The 20,209-nt window shown below is 29.9% G+C and overlaps 1 protein-coding gene across 1 annotated transcript in view; it reads left to right on the top strand.

Annotated features, from left to right (window-relative positions):
- LOC123298843 (TWiK family of potassium channels protein 7-like) overlaps positions 1-16,447 on the top strand; it is a 33,754-nt gene extending 17,307 nt beyond the window's left edge. The window contains 6 exon segments of the mRNA XM_044880937.1: positions 2,610-2,810; positions 4,041-4,134; positions 10,434-10,603; positions 11,408-11,600; positions 12,353-12,579; positions 16,116-16,447. Coding sequence (XP_044736872.1) covers positions 2,610-2,810; positions 4,041-4,134; positions 10,434-10,603; positions 11,408-11,600; positions 12,353-12,579; positions 16,116-16,313 — 1,083 coding nt within the window. The 3' untranslated portion in view covers positions 16,314-16,447.
- The last annotated feature ends 3,762 nt before the right edge of the window (positions 16,448-20,209 follow it).

The following is a 20,209-nucleotide window of genomic DNA, read 5'->3' as shown; positions in this document are numbered from 1 at the left end:
AGTCATCCTTCCCCTCTTGCATTTACCTACTATGGGAAATGAGAAATACAACTATTATTAAAGTAATAATATTTAATTCAAGATAGCATACTTGAACTTTACAAAACACTCTTATAATTCCGCCTGGAATGGACATATAATATTTATTATTCATAACATTCATAGAAAATTTATCTAATGTAAACTGAATTGTAATTTGATATTTTAATCAAATTACAATTCAATTCATGTAAATATACAATAGGTTTTAATATCAAAAACCAATTATTTTAAATCGAAATCTCTACAATAATAATTAATTTGATAATAATCTGTTATTCAATCAAATACTAAATGTTTTACTAAACGTGTTTATTGGTATGGGTTACATAAAATGAAAATGATTTTTACTTTCCACCACTATATGATGGGTAGGTATGTGTCGGATTTCATAATTAATATTTTAATCTCAAATATTCCTTTGTTAATTAATTAAGCTTATTGTTATAGATAATTAAATAATAATTAGCGGTTTTTAATTAAAATCCGATAGAATCAAAGATCAACAGCTTTATCATCTTAATGCGGACCATTCCCGTTCAGGTCCACTTATTTGCCAGTAACCCCGTTAAGAGACCTCAATATTTTAAGGTATTTGTCTCCTTTCAATATTGTAAAAATGTGGAAATATGGACTATAAGTGTATATAAGCTGTAAGAGTATATATGCTTGTCGTGAAATAATTGTGTTATTTTTAACTCTAATGTACTAGTCAACTATTTCTCATACACTATATAGTGTATGATATGTTTAAAATTCTGTTAATCTAGTTATCTCTCTTCAAAATCCAACTATCGTCGTTTCTGTTCAACAATAAAAATGATAAGACTTTGCGTTTTATTATCTCAACAATTTTAATTATCCAAACTTTAGTTAAATGGAGGCTTGTGTTCTGATGTCGATTTAAATGTATTTTTCGTTAAAATTTGAAAATGTGCAGTAATAGATGGCAAGATCAGAATTGAAATTGATTGAGAAACATGGAAGATATAAGCAATTAAATAATATTATCTATGTTTTTCTTGTAAAACAACTTTTGATATGTAGTCCATGGCAGTCGCAAGTTAAGAAGTCACCACGTGCTATTTTCCTCTCTTTCTATTTATACAATCCTTTATATTTTGATAGTGTTTGGTGTTATTCAAAAATTGATTTCACAGGATGTTTTGGCTCAATAACGAACATCCATTGAGGCAAATAAAAAAATTTTAAGATACATATTGAATTATAATAATCCTTAATAAGTATTCACAAATGTAGCATTTTAACAACCTTATCCGCTGTAGGTATGTACGAATAAATCTGCAATTATATTAGAAGTTTCTTGTACAAGTGACTATAACAGGATTGAAAATCAATTTTGCGTATCTGTATCAGAATGCGTTTGTATGAAGTATCGGGCCTTGTGTGTAATTATTTACGTTTTACGTTTATTGATAGGTAAAGTGAACCTGTATACTAGTTGGACTACTGGAGTTGTCGATAGTAAGTTACTAAATGGATTTTTTCTCATGGTGGGGGCGCAATTCAGTGCATTAATCATATCCATTTATTTCATAAATGAATTTACCCAACGCTTCCACCATAATTAAATAAAAATGTGATTAGCTTTTGAAGACAAGCGTGTTCCATAGTATTTGATCAGTCGTTGACTAAATTGAGAACCAAAAATTTATTCTAAAAACAAAACACTCCAATTTTTCCTATTTTAATAGTTAATAGTCCATTACGGATGCCAAATGATTAAACGGAAAAATGTGCAATTACATTCGTAAAACAAGAATAGTATGTGAAATTCGCGTTAATTGTTTATTATAGACTAAAGCAGTAAAGGCATTATCTTCTTTCTAAAGCTTTCTAAAGCTTTGGTCTTATGTGTAATGACAATATCTCACACTATACAGTGAATATTTAAAATAGATTATGCATATGCATATATACAAATAAAATAATACACAATATTTTTTAAAAGCTTAAAATAGAATAAGATATTTTAATAGTTAAGGAGCTGACATGTATTATTATGTAAAAATCCTAGCTCTTTGATGGCGAGGCAGTTGATGGTTTGAGGCTGTTCAGAAACTACACCTTACGCTGAATAAATAAATGATTTAGATTAAAGGTACACAAATATTGATATTTTAAAATATTTGTTATTTCAATCATATTTATTATCAAAATCAAGAAAAAAAATTGTTTGATGAACTTCGAACGTGCGAACGTCACGTTTGCCGTATTTTATGAACGCTTTTGTGATAAGACAATACTTTTGTTTCCTTTACACTAGGTTTTAAAACCTGGCGTATATTCGAGATACTAGGATTTGGACCGATAGTATGGGTTAAATTCAATATTTTTGTCTGAAATAACGGGTGATCGATCGAATATAACAAATGAAATAATAACTACAATTTTGAATCTGAATCCAGCGTTATAGTTAAAATTTCAAACCTAGGCGGACGCAGAAACGATTTTTATATTAAAGTGCAAGTCAACTCCTTAAATAAAATGGATATGCCCCATTTAATATGAAAATATAATTTTCTTTTGTGTTATTTTTATTTTTATAGATATTTCAAAGGCTTGAATATCCTGCTGAGAAATTACGTTTAAAAGAATTGAATAGTGTCACATCGAAAGAACGGATACATTTTGTTGGTAGTATTGTTAATAATACTGATGTATCAAATATGGCACGATTAGTTTCTGTTGAATTGGATCGTTATGAACAAATTTTACAAGAAGCATTCAGTGGTGGATTAAGGGTAATTGTTTATTTCTTAGTCTAAATGTTGTTCATAAAGCGTGTTTTTTTCTGTAGTATTTAGTAGTAAGTAACAAGTCGTGTCAAAAAGAGTATAGTGAAAGTCGTTAATTCAGTGCAAGTCGTCGATTTGATTTGATTTGATACTTCCTTTTTTAATTTGGGTGAATTTCCTACTCGCAGTTTAGTTTACAAAACAAACTTCTAGTAAAATTACTAAACACTTTCACTTAAAACGTGTTATCCAAACGAGTTTACTAAATATTAGCGCTAATCACCTATTTTAATATCCTAAAGTCTTAAAAATGTGTATATACAGGACCATGTTGATCGATTATGGCACAATAACCGGTTTTGTAGTTAACCAAACCAAAAAATAACTTCAGCAAAAGTTCCATAGTTTGATGGGGGACATCATGTTTTGACATCAGATTAAACCCACTTCTTCAGCTTGCTTTAATAACACTTAAATTAGAAAGTTGATCTTCATAAAAAAACTAACATTTTTTATTTAAAACATTTTTTCAAAAATCGCTAGCTTTTGTACGAAATGCGACTGAAAAATATGTCATTATTGCATTTAATCGAAAGAAAATAAGATAACTTTAGAAAAAGTTTTTAGACAAAAGTTACCTAGGAAAATAAAGGTCATTCGTCTGTGTTAATAACTTCTTAAGCTCAGGTAAATTTTCAAGATAATTGGAAGATCAAGGTCAAATGACCTTGAAACTAGAATTTCAGGACTAAGGCAAAGGCACAGTCGAGTATTCTCTGTCACCCACGACAACTTTTGGCTAAAGCATTTAAAGCTTTCCTCCAGAAGCTAACAATTTTCAAAATCTATTAAAGCAACCCGGAGAACTGGTCCTAACCTGTCGTCAGACATGATATCCTCCATCGAACCCTACAACTTTGTTTCTTAAGTTATTTTTTGATTGGTTAACTACAAAACGAAATATTAGCCCTAGTACATTAAAATGGTCCAGCCTCTATATTCCAAAACTATACTTCTCACAATTATAACCAAATATAAGTCATCCCTACACCTCTACCATTTGAATTTCTATTTCGTTTCGTATTTTCGAATTCGATTATGACAATCGTTTAGATGGTTAATTTTAAGATTCAACGATAAGACATAATAAAATTTCCTCAAATTGAGGAGCAGTGCTAATTATATGCAAGTATGGCTTTATTTATTACATAAATTTAGAAATAATGTTTATAGATAAGTGAGGATCCAACATCTGATTCAAAATTTGAAGCTGGAGTTGAACATTGGAGTATTTTACAAGCAGTATTTTTTTCATCTACTGTTTTAACTACCATTGGTAAGAATACTACATCTTTTATTTTTTTTAAATAATTATGTAAGTAAGGCTTCTTAATATTTAAACTTTCCACTTCATTTAATGATGTCAAGATAATTTACGTTATTTTTCAAACTTAAAAGATACAAAATAATGTCAAATAATATACATACAAGAAAAACATCTAAGAAGAAAAATATTGTATTTGTATAAAGCTGTTGTATAATGATTATCTGACCAGAAATAAATACATAATAATACAAGGGACAAAGTTCTCGAAACATTTCGTCATGTATATATTTGGATTTACAAATATATTTGGATTTACAATAAGACGGATAATTGATTTTTTAATAATTTTACAGCATATTATTTCGCAATAAAGAATTCTGGAGAGAAACTCCTGTTTTTAGTTATTAAGATAAAAATATCCATTAACAGATAAGACCTGCCAAATTACCGGTGCAAAATTCGCTGAACCTCTTGTATTATGTCGCAAGCAAGCATTTCATAAAAAATGCTATTAAACCATTTTAACCATCAAAAACCTCCCGACCTGTAATTTTCGTTACCTAATTAACCCGAACTGTTAAAATTCATTGAATACGTAGGTACTGTTTTTCAATGCAACGATTTCTTTTCTTTACTCTTGATTTGCAGAAAGAGTAAATACAAATGGAAAAATCGAACAGTTTTTATTCAATTTCTACAGGAGTTAACTATTTACCGAAAATCATAAGTCAGCATGTTTGTGATAGGTGAATCTGGTTGTTAAGTAGGGCTACCAATTACTCGGGCGTTGCCCGGCAGTGACGTGCTAAGAAAGTTTTGCCAGGTGGACGGATTTTTGAAAACTTTGCTGCGCCACCGCGAGGTTAGGGTCGAAAAAGCAAAAATTAGCACTATGACTGCTGAATCGCTACCACGATAGATTTGACTTCAACAACTAGAGTAGTAAGAATTGATTTTGTTCATGATTTTAGTGTTTATAGGACTTTTCAGCTTATTTTGTTGGTATCACGATAAGAAGTCAGTTGTAAAACTTTTATGTTCGTTCTATTTGAGCCACGTTCATGCAGAATTTTCATGTTTGTTCGAGTCATATTTATGTAAATTTTTTAAGTCTGTACCTTATGATTAAGTGTTGATAGATACTTAAGGATTAATGCCAAAACAAAGTGACTAATGTTTCCGTGTAAAATGATGGCCGGCCAAAATGCGCAAATTTCTAATATATTTATATTACTTCATACTTATATTTTTGATGTAGTTGAAATACATTAAAAATGACAAAAGTGGACTTTTTTGAATTAAACTTTTCTCTCTGCAATCACAATTGACTGAGTAAATTGTTGAAATACCATGTAAAGACATTGTTGATTACGTAATTATTTATTTTCGTCATATAAGTAAAGAAGCAAGCAAAACATACTTACATACATATGTACGTGTCACACACACTGAGCGTATATTCCCATATAAAAGATACTATATAATTGGCGCCTAATTTTCGCTCTTACGGGTAAACAGTGATGTTAACGAAAAAATGTTTCAAACAAAAGTTGTTTATTTTTTTTACATTTAAACTTTTGTTCTATCTCTAACGGTTTACAAAATGGAACTTAAGAACCCAAGACCCAATTGACCCATTTTGCTCGTTTAAGAACTCGACCTTACTTTTTATGTCCTGAGCACATTATAAAAATTTCAGCTTGATATTTCTTTTCGTTTTTGAGTTTCGTTTCTATCATGTTGACAGACAGACGGACACACAACCGAAAATGAACTTATTAGGTGATTTTATAAACACCCATACCAAAAGTTTGTTTATAGCATCAATAATTTTAAGCGTTACAAACTTGGAACTAAACTTAGTATACCTTGATATATTTCATATACATGGTATAAAAACAGCGCTCATTTATTTTGAGTGGAGTATATAGAAGTTGATTGTGCTCAAACTTGCACCGCATACTACCGTGCATTTAGTTATTACTGAATATTATGTTAAACATATTTTCACATCATTCTTATGTTTTTATTAATGTTGGTTGGCATCTTATTTATGTTGGCATCATCATTAACTAGTCTTTCTTTAGTTTACAGGAGTTGTAAAATGAGAAGTGGTTGAAAATTAAGTTTCTAAATTTACATACATTGTTACGTTCCTATATATTCCCAGAAAGTTGTGATTTTATAGCTTTCTACAAAAGTCTATAACTTTCTTAACGCATTACATTATCCAGAAATCTGAGCAATGTATAAAATATAATGGGTATCTTCATAAAAAACTTTCTTTCACATAAATAAGACTTTTCATTTTCGAAATATCCAAGGTTTTTTATAGTTGATTGCAGAACTATTGACGTTCTAAATAAGCATCCTTATATTTCTAAGTGCCATGTCATTGGATAAATTTATTAATTGATTTTGTGAATAATTATCTCGAAAATAAGGCCTCAGATCGAAATTTGGTAAAAAGTGTTTTTGTTCGTCTTTATAAGTCTTTATAAGCTAAGAGTTCTGTTGCCAATTATAGTGTATATAGTCAATTTATAGTATAACACCTTGTATATGTTTTGAAACAATATTTGCTAAGTTATCTCGTAAACAAAAAGTCTCTAACAAAAAGCTTAATTGATTTATTATCTCATTTCCATGGAAAGCCTGTCGCATTAAATTTTAATATCTTTGGTTCGAAAGCTAATAACTAACATACAATTAAATTCAACAAAATCACGAACTGTCTGGGTCCACTAAGCCTCGAATCATGGTGACATTTTATAGAAGAGACTTTTTATAGCGTATTATAAGAATATAAACTAACAAAGGGTACAAAATATTTTCTTGAAATATTATCTACGATATGTGTAGTATCAGTAACTACATAAAGAAAGGATAAAATCGAAATAATTCATGCGAATATGAAAAATGAAATTTTCAATGGGTATCGTTAATATTTATCGTAATCGATAGACGTCATGTATATTATATACATTTGTTTTTTTTTCTTCTACGATCAAACTTAATTTATTATTCAATTTTAGATAAACAATTGCATAAATATGAGAATTTTTAAAAAACATTTAGCGTATAAATTGAAGTTTCTTATATTGGCGCCTGATATTTTTGCTCCATTTTTTCTACATATTTTATGTATATGCAATCTATAGAAAGTATATTATGTTCGATGATCAATGCGCAGTATAACAAAAATTTCTAGAAAGTAAACATTAAGAAAGATAATATTTTCGTTAAAAGCAAATTTTTTGAAATAAGAAGTCTGGAAGATTGTTTTCAAACAAAAAACACTTTGATACAAAGATAGAGTCGAACACTTTATATTTTCGAAGTATAAGTTAGTAAAATTTTGAAAAAAAAACTAAAATACTATATAAATAATTTGTTTCAGTTTAATACGAGAGTATTTCCTTTCACATAAATACATTTCTTCATACATTATGAAAATACATGAAGCTTATATCAAAATAGGCCGTGGGACACCACTGGTTTTTTTAAATGATAAAATACATACTTGAAACTGCGTGAGCGGCTTCCATTTCAAGAGTCCATCAAACTTTTCTCTACGATTTTTTTTCGAAAGTGTTGCGTTTTCAAATGAGCATGATGACGTAATATTTGAATATCGTTCTGAAAAAACGCAGCAGGAAACTTATCGGACACTATGACCACTTGATAACATTAATTATTATTAAACAATTCAGAAAAAGTGAATTATTTATGTATTGAAAAACAAAAATAATTAAGTACGGCATGTTCGTAAACAAGCTCATCAGTGCAGTTTTTTTGTCGGAAAAAATATTTTATCGTTTAATAATTATTAATGGTATCAAGTGGTTATACTGTCTGACAAATTCCCTGCTTTTTTTCTTCAGATCGATAACTCAAATAAGACGTCATCATGCTCCTTTGAAAACGCAGCACTTTTGAAAAAAACCGTAGAGCAAAATTTTGTAGACTCATCAAAAAGAAGCCACTCACGAAGTTTCAAACCGTGATGTCCTACGGTCTAACACGAAATATTAATTTTGTTTTCGTTAAAATGAAAAATTTCTGACTATCATGATCTATCCATAAACCTCTTATAGCTCCGGCATTTATTGTTCCATCAACCTGAGGCATGATGAAATTTATTTTCTCGCATCATATTGTGTAAGTTGTAGCAAGATAAGTTTTTAAACATGAAATTAAGCTAAAAAACAACCAAAGCAAATAACATTTCGACACTTGTGTGTAGTCCTAAGTTTGTGCGTACAGGACTCGCATTTTGTTATTTTTGTTCAGGCAACAAAAGGTCAAAATTAACTTATTTTTTTGGATATTAATTTTATACATTATTAAAAATATCATAGACTTTTAAACTTTTCTAATGCTCCAACCACCTTGATGAAACTTTTTCTATCACGAAATATGGTGTTTGCTTATCTTTTGTTTAGTGTAATAATATAACAAGGCCTTGTATCTATGTACAAATTATCACTTCTCTTGTTTCATTTTAATGTTGCGTTCACGCAATATATATTACATGTATGTTATCTATATTGTATACATTTCATAAAAAATTCAAAACACACTAGGCAAAAACAAAATATTATACTACACAGATTGCATGAATTGTTTCTTTTTATTATTTTGATAAGATGTGTTCTTCTTTCTGTACTAGAACTATTCTATGAAACAACCGAATCTTACGAAAATCTGTTCAGTTCTATTCATAATATATTCTATTGACCTCAAATAGAACATTTCGAGAAAACGTATTTTTACCTCTAGAGATATCTTTTATTTATTGTCGTAAAGTCTTTTTTAAAAAAATGATTCGCCTATTCACACGATAGAGAATTAAGTTAAAAATCAATATACAAAAAATCGCTTTCTGCGGTTATTTGCTCATTAATTGAATTTACTTTATTTTGATTGGAAAATTAACAAGTTGCAAACCATTTTGCAACCAAAAGTTGCATACGTGTGTGTAAGCCCTAAGAAAAATTATTAACACATTTTTCCAATCTATAATATTAGGATTTAAATAAATTAATATTATTTTTCATTTTTCATTATTTAATTTAGAGAATTCTATCACAAAACTCATCGACAAGTACAGTTTAGTTTTCCATTGCTTTCATTAAATTAATATAACTTTTTCTGTCATAATATTGTATTTTCATCTAAGTCACACGTTTTCTCACATTTTAAGCATTTTATCTCAGTAAGAATTAGTGATGACCAAGAACAATGACAAAACAAGACTATATTTGATTATCTATGACTTACACACTTTGTCTTATAATTTAATTTTGCTCTTGCATATTTAGTCTTGCAAAACCAGAGTAAATATCGAAGTTGGTAAAACAAAGATAATTAAGTAAAGTATTGGTCTTGCTTTTGCCTATTCTTATTAGTTCGCCTTCTCGTGGGGAAGTAACTACTTAAAATTGTACACTTTTTTGAAACAATCAAAAAAATTAGCAAATTAGTCATAAAATTTTAAAACTGGAAAATTCTTCGTGTTTTTCAAGTTTGTACACAATGGTGTCTGGTGCGTAAGGTAATCAATCGACCATATTTTTTCAAAAAACATTTTGACTAGTGCTTGCTCTAAATGTTAGATTTTTCCAAGCTCTTTTTTAAAAACTGTGATGAATTAGAATAAAAATTTACATTAATGTTAAATGATCTCTAAATATGTCACATAATATGATTTATTACACATAATATGAGTTTTTTTTTGCTGTGAATATTGAAAGGACTTGTTCATTTGCGCTTGTTATACATTTTATATAAATATATCAGAGTATATTAAGTTTAGTTCCAAGTTTGTGGTGCTTAGAAATATTGATTAAATCATCGAATTAGTTCATTTCCGTTTGTCCGCCAGTCAGTACATCATTAAAATAAGTCAAAAACGAAAAATAATATTGAGCTGAAATTTTAGTGTATTCAGGATGACAAAAGTGACTTTGAGTCCTTAATTGAGCAGGACTTATTTTTTAAATTGTAAAAAATAGAAGAAAAGAAACCCAAAATATCCCTTATGAAAAATTATCCAAAATTTTAGCTTTCATTTTCTCTAAAACTATCAAAAAAGTCAAAGGATGTAGATTCTAAAAAATCACAATTTTCAAAATTTCGAAATGATGCCATTTTATCCTACATATTACGCTTTTTTTTTTAATTACCAAATTTTTTTAAAATATCGTAAGCATTAATATTCTATACTGTCTTATCAGAGTATTTCAACAATTAACTCAGTTATTTGTTCACTTATATTTATTGTAATTTATTTGTATATATTTTAGGGTATGGTAATATTGTTCCAGTAACATTTTGGGGACGTATATTTTGTATATGTTTTGCATTGATTGGTATCCCGTTAACATTAACTGTAATTGCTGATTTGGGTCGAATATTTGCAAGTGTTGTATCAATATTAATGCGTCGAATGTGTAAACCATCAGTACTTTATACTGCAGTGCCTTTTAATAATAATTCACGACGTGGTCCACGTCGGTAAATAATTTTCTTTTTTCACACGGAGAATTTTTTCTTGTATTACAAGTCTAGATATTGATAGAAATCTAAAAATATATGTTCAATATTCGAGAGGCTAGTAAAGAATGCCAAAACACGCATTTTGGTATAATAAACATGCGTCCGGAAAAGAACTTCTTCGTAGCTATAGACCACAGCATCTTGAATAAAAATTTTTAGATTTGTACCGCATCTGCTCCATATTTGAAAAAATATTTCTAACAAAGCTGTTTTTATTTTTATTTTTCCATGATAATTTTAAAGTTACAGGCAGTTTTAAAAAAAATCTTCAAAAGAGAAACGAAAACGCACGACAAAAAAAAATATTTGTTAAAGATCGTGTTGCGTCATAATGTTAATTAATAATTGTATACAGTATTCAATCAACATTATTACGTCACAACGATGTTTAACGAACATTTTTTTGGCGGACATGTGCATTTCTCTTTTGAAAAGTTCTTTTAAAACGGTAACTTTAAAATTATCATGAAAAAATAAAAACAGTTTGCGAAAACTTATATGTGATCTTTTCATTTTTGGATATAGCCAGTATGATATAACGGTACCTCTGTAATGACTTATATATTTAAGCGAAAATTTCACTTCTAGGCGTTTGTCATTTTAATTTATTACTGTCACTGTCCATAGTAAAGGTAAATACTTTTCGAAGAAACGCTGTGAAGAAAAAATTCCCCGTGTTAGTTGTTATTTTTACAAATATTTAACCTGTATCTCATGTGAGAATTTTTTTTTTTTTTTTTATTTAATGGTATAAAGGGCATTATATGCAATAGCTGCTGTAATATTTTTAATATTATACTTAGCCGCCGGTGCTGGTTTATTTTTATTATGGGAAGAAGATTGGACATTTTTTGATGGTTTCTATTTTTGTTTTATTACAATGACAACTATTGGTTTTGGTGACTTAGTACCAAGTTAGTATAATTCTTTTATGTTACTGACATATGATTTATTGTAAGATAGTATTACTTTGTGCAAAACTAAATAATTAGAAGTCATTATCATTATAATAACATCTGGATGTTTAAGTATGTACATTTATTGTTACCAATTATACATTCTTATCAAGCATTTTCGTACCAACACTGACGTGTCCTTAAATAAAACACACTAATATATCCTTAAATTAATTTACATGAGCCATATAGAGATGACCAAGTAGTAGCAGAGATAAATTTGCCTTATTTAAAAACCTTATTTAAAAAAACAGGGACTATGAATACCTTATGACATCATAGCTTCCAAACGGATCGATTAATCAATTTCAATGCTGGTAAAATCGAGATAGTTCTTAGATATTTTTTATGAGCCTATTCAACCGTTTTCGTAGTTATTATATTGGTGGAAGCGCATGTCAGTTATGTTCTATATTGTATGTTATATATGTATACGTTTTTTATATTTATGTAAAATAAATAGTCTTCCCAAAAAAACTCATAAAAAACGAGATTTTTTGCTTCCGATACTGGGTATAACCCCTTAAAAGTGATCTCTGACATTACAGAACAACGTTGTGCAAATTATACTAGCTGCAAGTGCTAACGTACATACCTCCTATTATAAACACATCTCTGTAGTCATATTTTCTAACATTTACATAAATAGAAATTCTAAGTTTATTATTAGTATAATAAGTTAATTTTTATTCCATTTTTGTTTTAAATAGAAAAACCAAAATACATGCTAATATGTACATTATATGTATTAGTTGGATTAGCACTAACTAGCACAATTATTGAATTAGTACGTCGTCAATATGCACAATCTTGGCGCCGTTTACAAGCGTTATCAGGACCTTTAGCGGATACATTACGACGATTAAGTGAATCTGCTGGTGGGCATACATTAGATATCGCTGCATTTCAACAAGATTTACGGAAAGTTTTAACAGTGGTAAGAATTATCTTAATATATATATTTCTTGTGTGCGTGTGTACGTGACTGAACTCCTCCTAGACGGCTGGACCGATTTTGATGAAATTTTTTGTGTGAGTTCAAGGGGATTCGAGAATGGTTTAGATTCACAATTTGGTCCAGTACAACTGTTTTTGAGGGCTCCGTACCAAAAAAATGAAATTTCATTAAATGGTGGGAGCGCATATAAATCATATCACATTATGTATACTATGTGTACTATGTATTTTTAATAGTATTCAGGTATTGTCAATAGGCATTTATTAGAGCCATATGCGAGCGCAGCGAGCTCTACTATCAAAGACCAGGCCAAAGGTCGAAGGTCAGGCCACTCCAATAAATAGGAGTTAAATTGGGGTTTAGCGGGATGGGTTTAGCGGACAGGCGAGACGTAGTATAGGTATTAATGAATTGGAGTTACGTTTTTACGGGACAGGACAACGTCTGTCGGGACCGCTAGTATCTATATAAGTATAACATTCATTTTATTTTAGGTAAGTTAACTTCTGACCCGTACTCGATGGCCTGCACTACCCTGTATAAATCTCTTTGAAACATTTTCAGTTTTTAGTAAAGCCCATTATTTTTGTGATTTCTAGTTTCTGGCGTTTCTTCCAACGAGTTAAAGAAGCTGTTTGCTAAAGCAGTGATTTTACAAATTAATATTTTCTCTTGCTATCTCAGTTACCCCTATATTTTTTAAGCAGTCATTTGATCAGGTGTAAACGATAAGCGTATAATATCTGCAAGGTTATTTTCTGTCTCTAAGCATGCTCATCTGTACAGTTAATCTATCAGGGTTCATGGCTCTTAGATTTTCGTGATTGCGAAATTCAGTTTTTTAACCTTATAGTCGCAAATCTAGGAGAAAACACTTCGAAGAATCATTTTTGCCTTCGGTTGCCGTTTCTTTTTTATTTTAGTGACCATATAGCTAGAGACATGTAGAACAAAGAATCAGAAAAGCCAAGGCAGCGTTTGCGCAACTTGGACCCATCTGGAGATCACACCAACTCAGAAGACACACTAAATTGAAAATATTCGAGACTAATGTTAAAAGTGTTCTTTTGTATGGATGTCAAACCTGGAAAGTCTCGCAAAGCATCACCAGATAACTGTAAGACTTTATCAACAGTTGTCTCAGACACATCCACAACATTTATTGGCCCAACACGATTTCCAATGAAAACCTGCTGGACACCTGCCACCAAACTCCAGTAGGACACACCATCAAGCAACGCAAATATGGTTGGATTGGTCACACACTCAGGCGAAACAACAGCATTGACAAAGAAGCATTTGAGTGGAACCCCCAAGGAAAAAGAAGAGTGGACCGACCTCGTCATACCTGGAGAAGAACCCTGGAGCAAGAAATTACTGAGGAAGGCAAATCCTGGGGAGAAATCGAGCCCATGGTACAGAATCGAGTTCGTTGGCGACCATTTGTTGAGGCCTTACGCCCCCCTCGGGATCATAGGACATAAATATAATATATAAATATATAGCTAGAGACAAAACGTATTACTTCATGATTCTAAGTATTGTGGAAAAAGACGAGACTAAATAAAATCACTTGATTTATTCATTTATAATGTCTTTATGAGATGTAAAAAAAAAAAATATTTCAAAATGTAACACAAAACTGTCTATTCATTTTTTATTACGATGATAAAAATTTTCCTCTAATATTCGTGCTCTTCTACCAGAAAATAATGTATGACTAGGGATCTGTATTAGCTGTAATATTATAAATCGTATAAAGTGTTTCATGTGTAGCTGTTTAGTATAATATATTCCATTATCTACACTGCAGTTATATTCGAGTTCAAGTTAAATTTTTATACTTAATCTATTTTTAAGACCAATTCTAAAGTTTTTCTCTAATTAAGTAAGCGAAAATCTATGAAAAGTTAAATGAATGTCTGCTTAGTGATTTTGTCAAAATGAATTCAAGTTTTAATTTGTTATTCCTTTCGTTTGTATCTGACTAACTTATTTTCTAGTAATTGAGCATTTCCAATTATTTCATACTTTCAAAGTTTCAACTCTGCAGTTCAATCACCTTTTTTCATTCAATGACGTAGTTTTAATTTGCTATATACGTTTTTAGAGGGAAGATTTTGCCGTTTTTTAACAATTTTTTAAAATAATTTCATTTATAGTCTTCTTTAGCATATTAATAGAAAAGAAATTAACTTAACCCCCGTTCTATCATTTCTTTGGAAGTAAATTGTGTATTCGTTTAGAATTTTAGATTATAAAATTTCCTACTGGCTTGTTATTACTTCCTTTGATTTGTCTGACTGCTTTTTTCTTCTGATCAAACTCCCATGCAACATTATTTATGCATTTAAAATATGAATGCCATTGTGCATTTCTAAAATTATTCTGTTGACCAAATAGTTTTTCGGTTGAGCTAGTAACAGCTTTCTCGCCCCTCTAGTTCAAAAAAAAAACTTTCCAGGTTTCGGGTCTGGATGCCTTAAGATTGTTTCTACAACTACGCCACAGATAAACTGATAAGCAAAATATTCTCTAAGTTTGCCCATAATGTAAAGCTTATTATACGGCAGGGCCTCGATTATCTTAGTTTTCAAAATTTTTACACTGTTCGGATTGAGTTTATAGTTTTATAGTCCTAAAGTTTTCAGTTTATAGTATAAAATGTTCAACCACATTTTTAGTTTGCAAATTTTACCCCCGACGTACGGCGTAAGTAAAATGACAATGGCAATATTTAAGGCTTAAATGAAAGGCTCCTCTCTGTGCAATACTACCAGCTACATAGTTAAAAATGCATGGCGTTTACTACAATACTGGTATGGTATAGAGACAGATACAATAGTATCTATGTTAGCATAAACAATATTACAGTATTGAATAGGGCTAGCCACCGGAAGTATTGCGGGTATCGCCAACCAGTATGGACCTGACGCTCATGCTGCATTGACTCGTCCGTCATAATTATTGCTAATGTTACTATTTCTTCCATACAGCAAATAGTATGGCGTTCATGTGATATCCTCAAAAAAATTTATTACCGTGTAGGCCATACTGTTTATTGTTCCTTATAAAATAATTATACCGATTGTAAGCTCCTTAGCCATATAAAATATATCAAGACTTTTTATGGCCGTTCTTATATATAAAACAAAGAGGGAATGTGTATTGTGTGTTATGTTTATGTGTTACTGTGTGTGATTGGTATTGTATGATTATAACTTCAAGTGATGAGTCTGGCCGGTTGTGTTCATGTATACACATATACAATCCCTTTTTTTGTTTTATATATAAGAACTTCCGTAAGAACTCTTCTTACTTTATATAATATAAATGGCTAACGATATGGTTTACAAATTGTATACCTAATGTTCGATAAACATCATATATATATAACACAACATGAAGTCTAAATTCAAAATATGTGTTAAAACATAAATGACATCGTTATTTCTTTTTTTTTTTTTGTCATCCTATTTAAAAAAAATACTTACAGTTGACTTTTATGGTTATAGGTCAGTATGCCGAAATGGGCATTACATTCTGGTAGTAGTACAGGAAAAGTAAGCAAAGCTGAGCAACAAGAATGGGAAGAGGCGATGGAAGCAGTCCTTAGGGATATAACGGCTGCAGCACCACCACCAATAACACGAAATGTATTAAATCGACAAACCCCATTAGTACAAATTGTTATTTATGAAAGTTCCGTTTAATGGTGATATGAGGGAGAGACTTGATCGTATAGTAAATCCTTCCATGTAACAATTTGGCATTTACTTTACGTTATAGAGAGTACCTACTTAAAAAGTACAGTATTTTTGGGGAAAAAGTGGAAAAAAGTCCTCAATAGAGCTAATTTCATATTAATTTATTTTCTGTACTTACTATACAGGGTTATTCATTTTATTCGACACGGAAGATTAAAGCTAAACTGCTTGATTTAGAAAAAATTATCTTTCTGGGATAGATGGAGGCGTACATTTTAAAAATATTTTCTTTATTTAAGATATTGTTATGAAAAAATTTTTTTGTAAACTTTTGTTTGTTACAAGTAGGTAATTTTGGTTTATCGAAAGAGGCAATAATCGCTAATTCAGTTTCTTCATTTTCTATCACAGGTTCTTTTAATGGGTTTTTCACATTGAACAATATGTTAAAATTAGCTTGCATTCGGAAAATTTGAGTTTTCCATAGATACGTAAACAATTCTGCTTTGGCCATAAAATACAGGATGTCTTTTTAAGTTAAGCAAGATATTACAGTATAAAACTTTTTTAGTCATAATTTTGGGCAACCTGTATATGTAGGTACTACGTTATTCACAATTACGACAATCGATTAGTAGACTCCAAATCGAATTTAGTTTAAAAAACTGATATAAGCTTTGAGAATTAAACCATCATGGCTCTCACTTTTCTTTTGACTGGTGAATCTCAAAATAAAATAATATATGGGGTGTTTATTAAAAAATTTTTATACTTTTTTTGTTTTTCGGACATATAGTAAGAAGCCCCCATTTATCCCACAAAGAAAATTTTCTTAAAATCAAGCAGTTTAGCCTGAATCATTCGTGTCGAATAATATGAAAAACTTTAATCCGGTGCATAGATTTCAAGTAATATACTCCAGTAAAAAGGGGTATTTCTCTAGGCTTTGCGCAATGCTCCATTTTTCTAATAAAACAAATAAAAATATACACAATTTCGAGAGCAGTTCAGTTTTTCCATAAATTTTCTGTAATATAGACTAACTTTTCTGTACATTTCCGTAAAAAACGTATAATGAGTATATAAAAATATACATTTGTTTCGCTAATTTTTCTGTATGGCATACCCTTGTCATAACCTTCCCAGTTGATTGAGGAGGCCGGAAAAGAAGTTATTATATGGATTTAGATACATGGTGAATGTATGTAAAATATTTTCACCGTAGTATGTCAATTTTCAAGACTTTCACGTTCAAAAATTTTGTGTCGTACTTAAAGAAGCTAATAGCTATAAGTTAAAAAGCTAGAAAATATTCTTACATGTTATCAGGGAGGATTTCATACGGTTACTTCTTCAACCTTATAAAAATTAAATACCTTACACTTCAAAATGAAAACCCGTGTTACGATTGGAAACATGTCCTGTGATATGATTTTATTTTAATGTACCTCTACCTATATATATATATATATATATATTTTATACTATACGATTTAATGTTAGTTTTCTTTTAGAAAAACCTTTTTTCTTATGTTATTTTAAGTAATATCAGAATAATGTTCTTTTTATTAAAATAATAAAAAGTTTATAGAATGTTTATTTTGGAAAATTTGTCAAAGAAATATGGCAAATAATTAATTGAAATAGACATTTTTGTTTAATATTTATTTTCTTTTGTTCAAAGTATGATACAATTTAATGCAACAAAAAAAACCAAATTGGACCCCGCAATATCAGATAACAAAATGGCTTTCTGTGAAAGTTTATGTAACCTACCCTAAAATGTTCTATGAATCATTCTGAATAAAAGCTCTCACGTCCACAAAGCTTACTAACGATTGTTTTTCGAGCTTCGGGTGTTCAAAGCCACAGTTTTAGTATATGACTCACACAAATGGCTTTCTGTGTAGCTTTTTCAAACCACCCTCAAAATATTCTTCTCTTCGTTCTGATCAAAAACTCTCATAGCCACAAAATTTTTTGACCAGTAGCCTTCGAGTAATAAGCGATTAAAGCTACACATATATTATATTTATAGTACCTATATGACTAGGATAACGCGTTTCCGTGAAAACTTTTCAAACCGCCCCCAAATGTTCTTCAGATCGTTCTGATCAATAGCTCTCAAGACCACAAAATTTTTTAACTTGTGGTTTTCGAGCTACCCATTATAAAACTATAATGCATGTGCAGCTTTGATTGTTCGTTGATCGAAAACTACCCGTTAAAAAATTTTATGATCGTGAGAGCTTTTGATCAGAACGATCCGAAGAACATTTTGGATTTAGATTGAAAAAGTTTCATAGAAAGCCATTTTTCTCGTCATATATGTATTACAACTATAATATATGTGTAGCTTTGATCGTCCGTAGCTCGAAAACTGCTGGTTAAAAAGTTTTGTGGCCTCGAGAGTTTTTCATGAGAATGATCTGAAGAGAATTTTGGCGGCGGTTTGAAAAAGTTTCACAGAATTTTCCTAGCTATGTACTAATACTATATTATATTCGTAGCTTTGATGGTCCGTAGCTCGAAAACTGCTCGTTAAAAATTTTGTAGAGAGAGAACTTTTGATTAGAATGATCCAACGATCATTTTATTGTGGGTTAAACAAGTTTCATAGAAAGTCATGTTCCTATCTTATATTGCTGGATCTTTTGGTGAATAAGTTTTTAATCGGTTTCGATTGTTTTTTTTTTTCGGGTTTTAGCCAAATCAATTATCTTATTATATACATTCAATGAGTTATTGTCGTATTAATCGATCACAAATCTATGATATTATAAAAAAATAATATTATAAAATCATTACCGTGAGTTTTCAAATTTCTTCTATTTTCATAGCATTATTTTCAAATTGAAAATCTAAAAAAAATCTATTTTCATGAATTTTAATTGTGCCTACGCTCCACGTATATTCAAACCTAAACACAGAAAATTTTTGGAATTATTTACAACAAATGAAAAATTTGTCTGAGTGTAGTTCTTAGGTAGACCAATAACATAGTGAAAGGGTCCGAGCTCTGATATCACAGGCAAGTGTACATCCATTTTTTGTATTTGTGAGGTATCGGACAAAATAAGTTTTGAATTTGCTTTTTATAATAAGCAAAAAGAAGATATTTAAATCTAGAGCTGTAATTAAAAATTTGTCCAGTTTAGAACGTAAAAATCCTCAGTGTTAATATCTTAGTAGTACCGACACAAATTTTTGACTTGTTGTCAATAATTCAAAAAATGCATGCAAGCTTTATATCTTCCAATCAATTATATTATACGTAATGAAATAATGTCGAAAACACCCACTAGAAAATTACGAAATAAAATCTATTATTCTATATTACCTGTTACCCAAATTTAATGTAATTACGAATTTAATTTTTATTATTAAAAGTTTACAAAAATAAAATACGAATCAAATTTTTTGTAATTATTCTTTTCTTTGTAAAGTTTTCAGATTCTTAACAAAAGAGAAGGTAAGTTTGTTAAAATAGGAATTAGAAAAACGTGAAATTGACTTCTTCTAGGAATTCTATATTTACCACAGGAATTTAATATGTAAGTACTATAGAAATTTATTAAATCCAAAATCGCAATGAATTGCGGCTCACTCTTGAGTTAAACCAACGAACAGATAAGATGTGTTTAAGAGTAGGACAAGAGGGAATGAATTCGAGAAGTAGAGATTTTTCTACATACCATTAACGCGATAGGGCTTCGTTAATTATCGTTTCCAATTCTACATTTTTCATAGTGAGAAAATTGAAATTTTTAAAAGAAGCTAAGCTGTAGAAAATAAATCATACTACATTTTATCATCTTACGATTTTTGAGTTTCATATTTACGGAGAAGTTCTAAAATACAAATAGAAACGCTTTATACGTACTTCAAAATTCGTGTTTCAG

Source organism: Chrysoperla carnea, chromosome 4, assembly GCF_905475395.1.
Source record: "Chrysoperla carnea chromosome 4, inChrCarn1.1, whole genome shotgun sequence".
NCBI classification, from domain to species: domain Eukaryota; kingdom Metazoa; phylum Arthropoda; class Insecta; order Neuroptera; family Chrysopidae; genus Chrysoperla; species Chrysoperla carnea.
The sequence above is the reverse complement of the archived record's forward strand: the minus strand, read 5'-3'. Positions and strand labels throughout refer to the sequence as shown.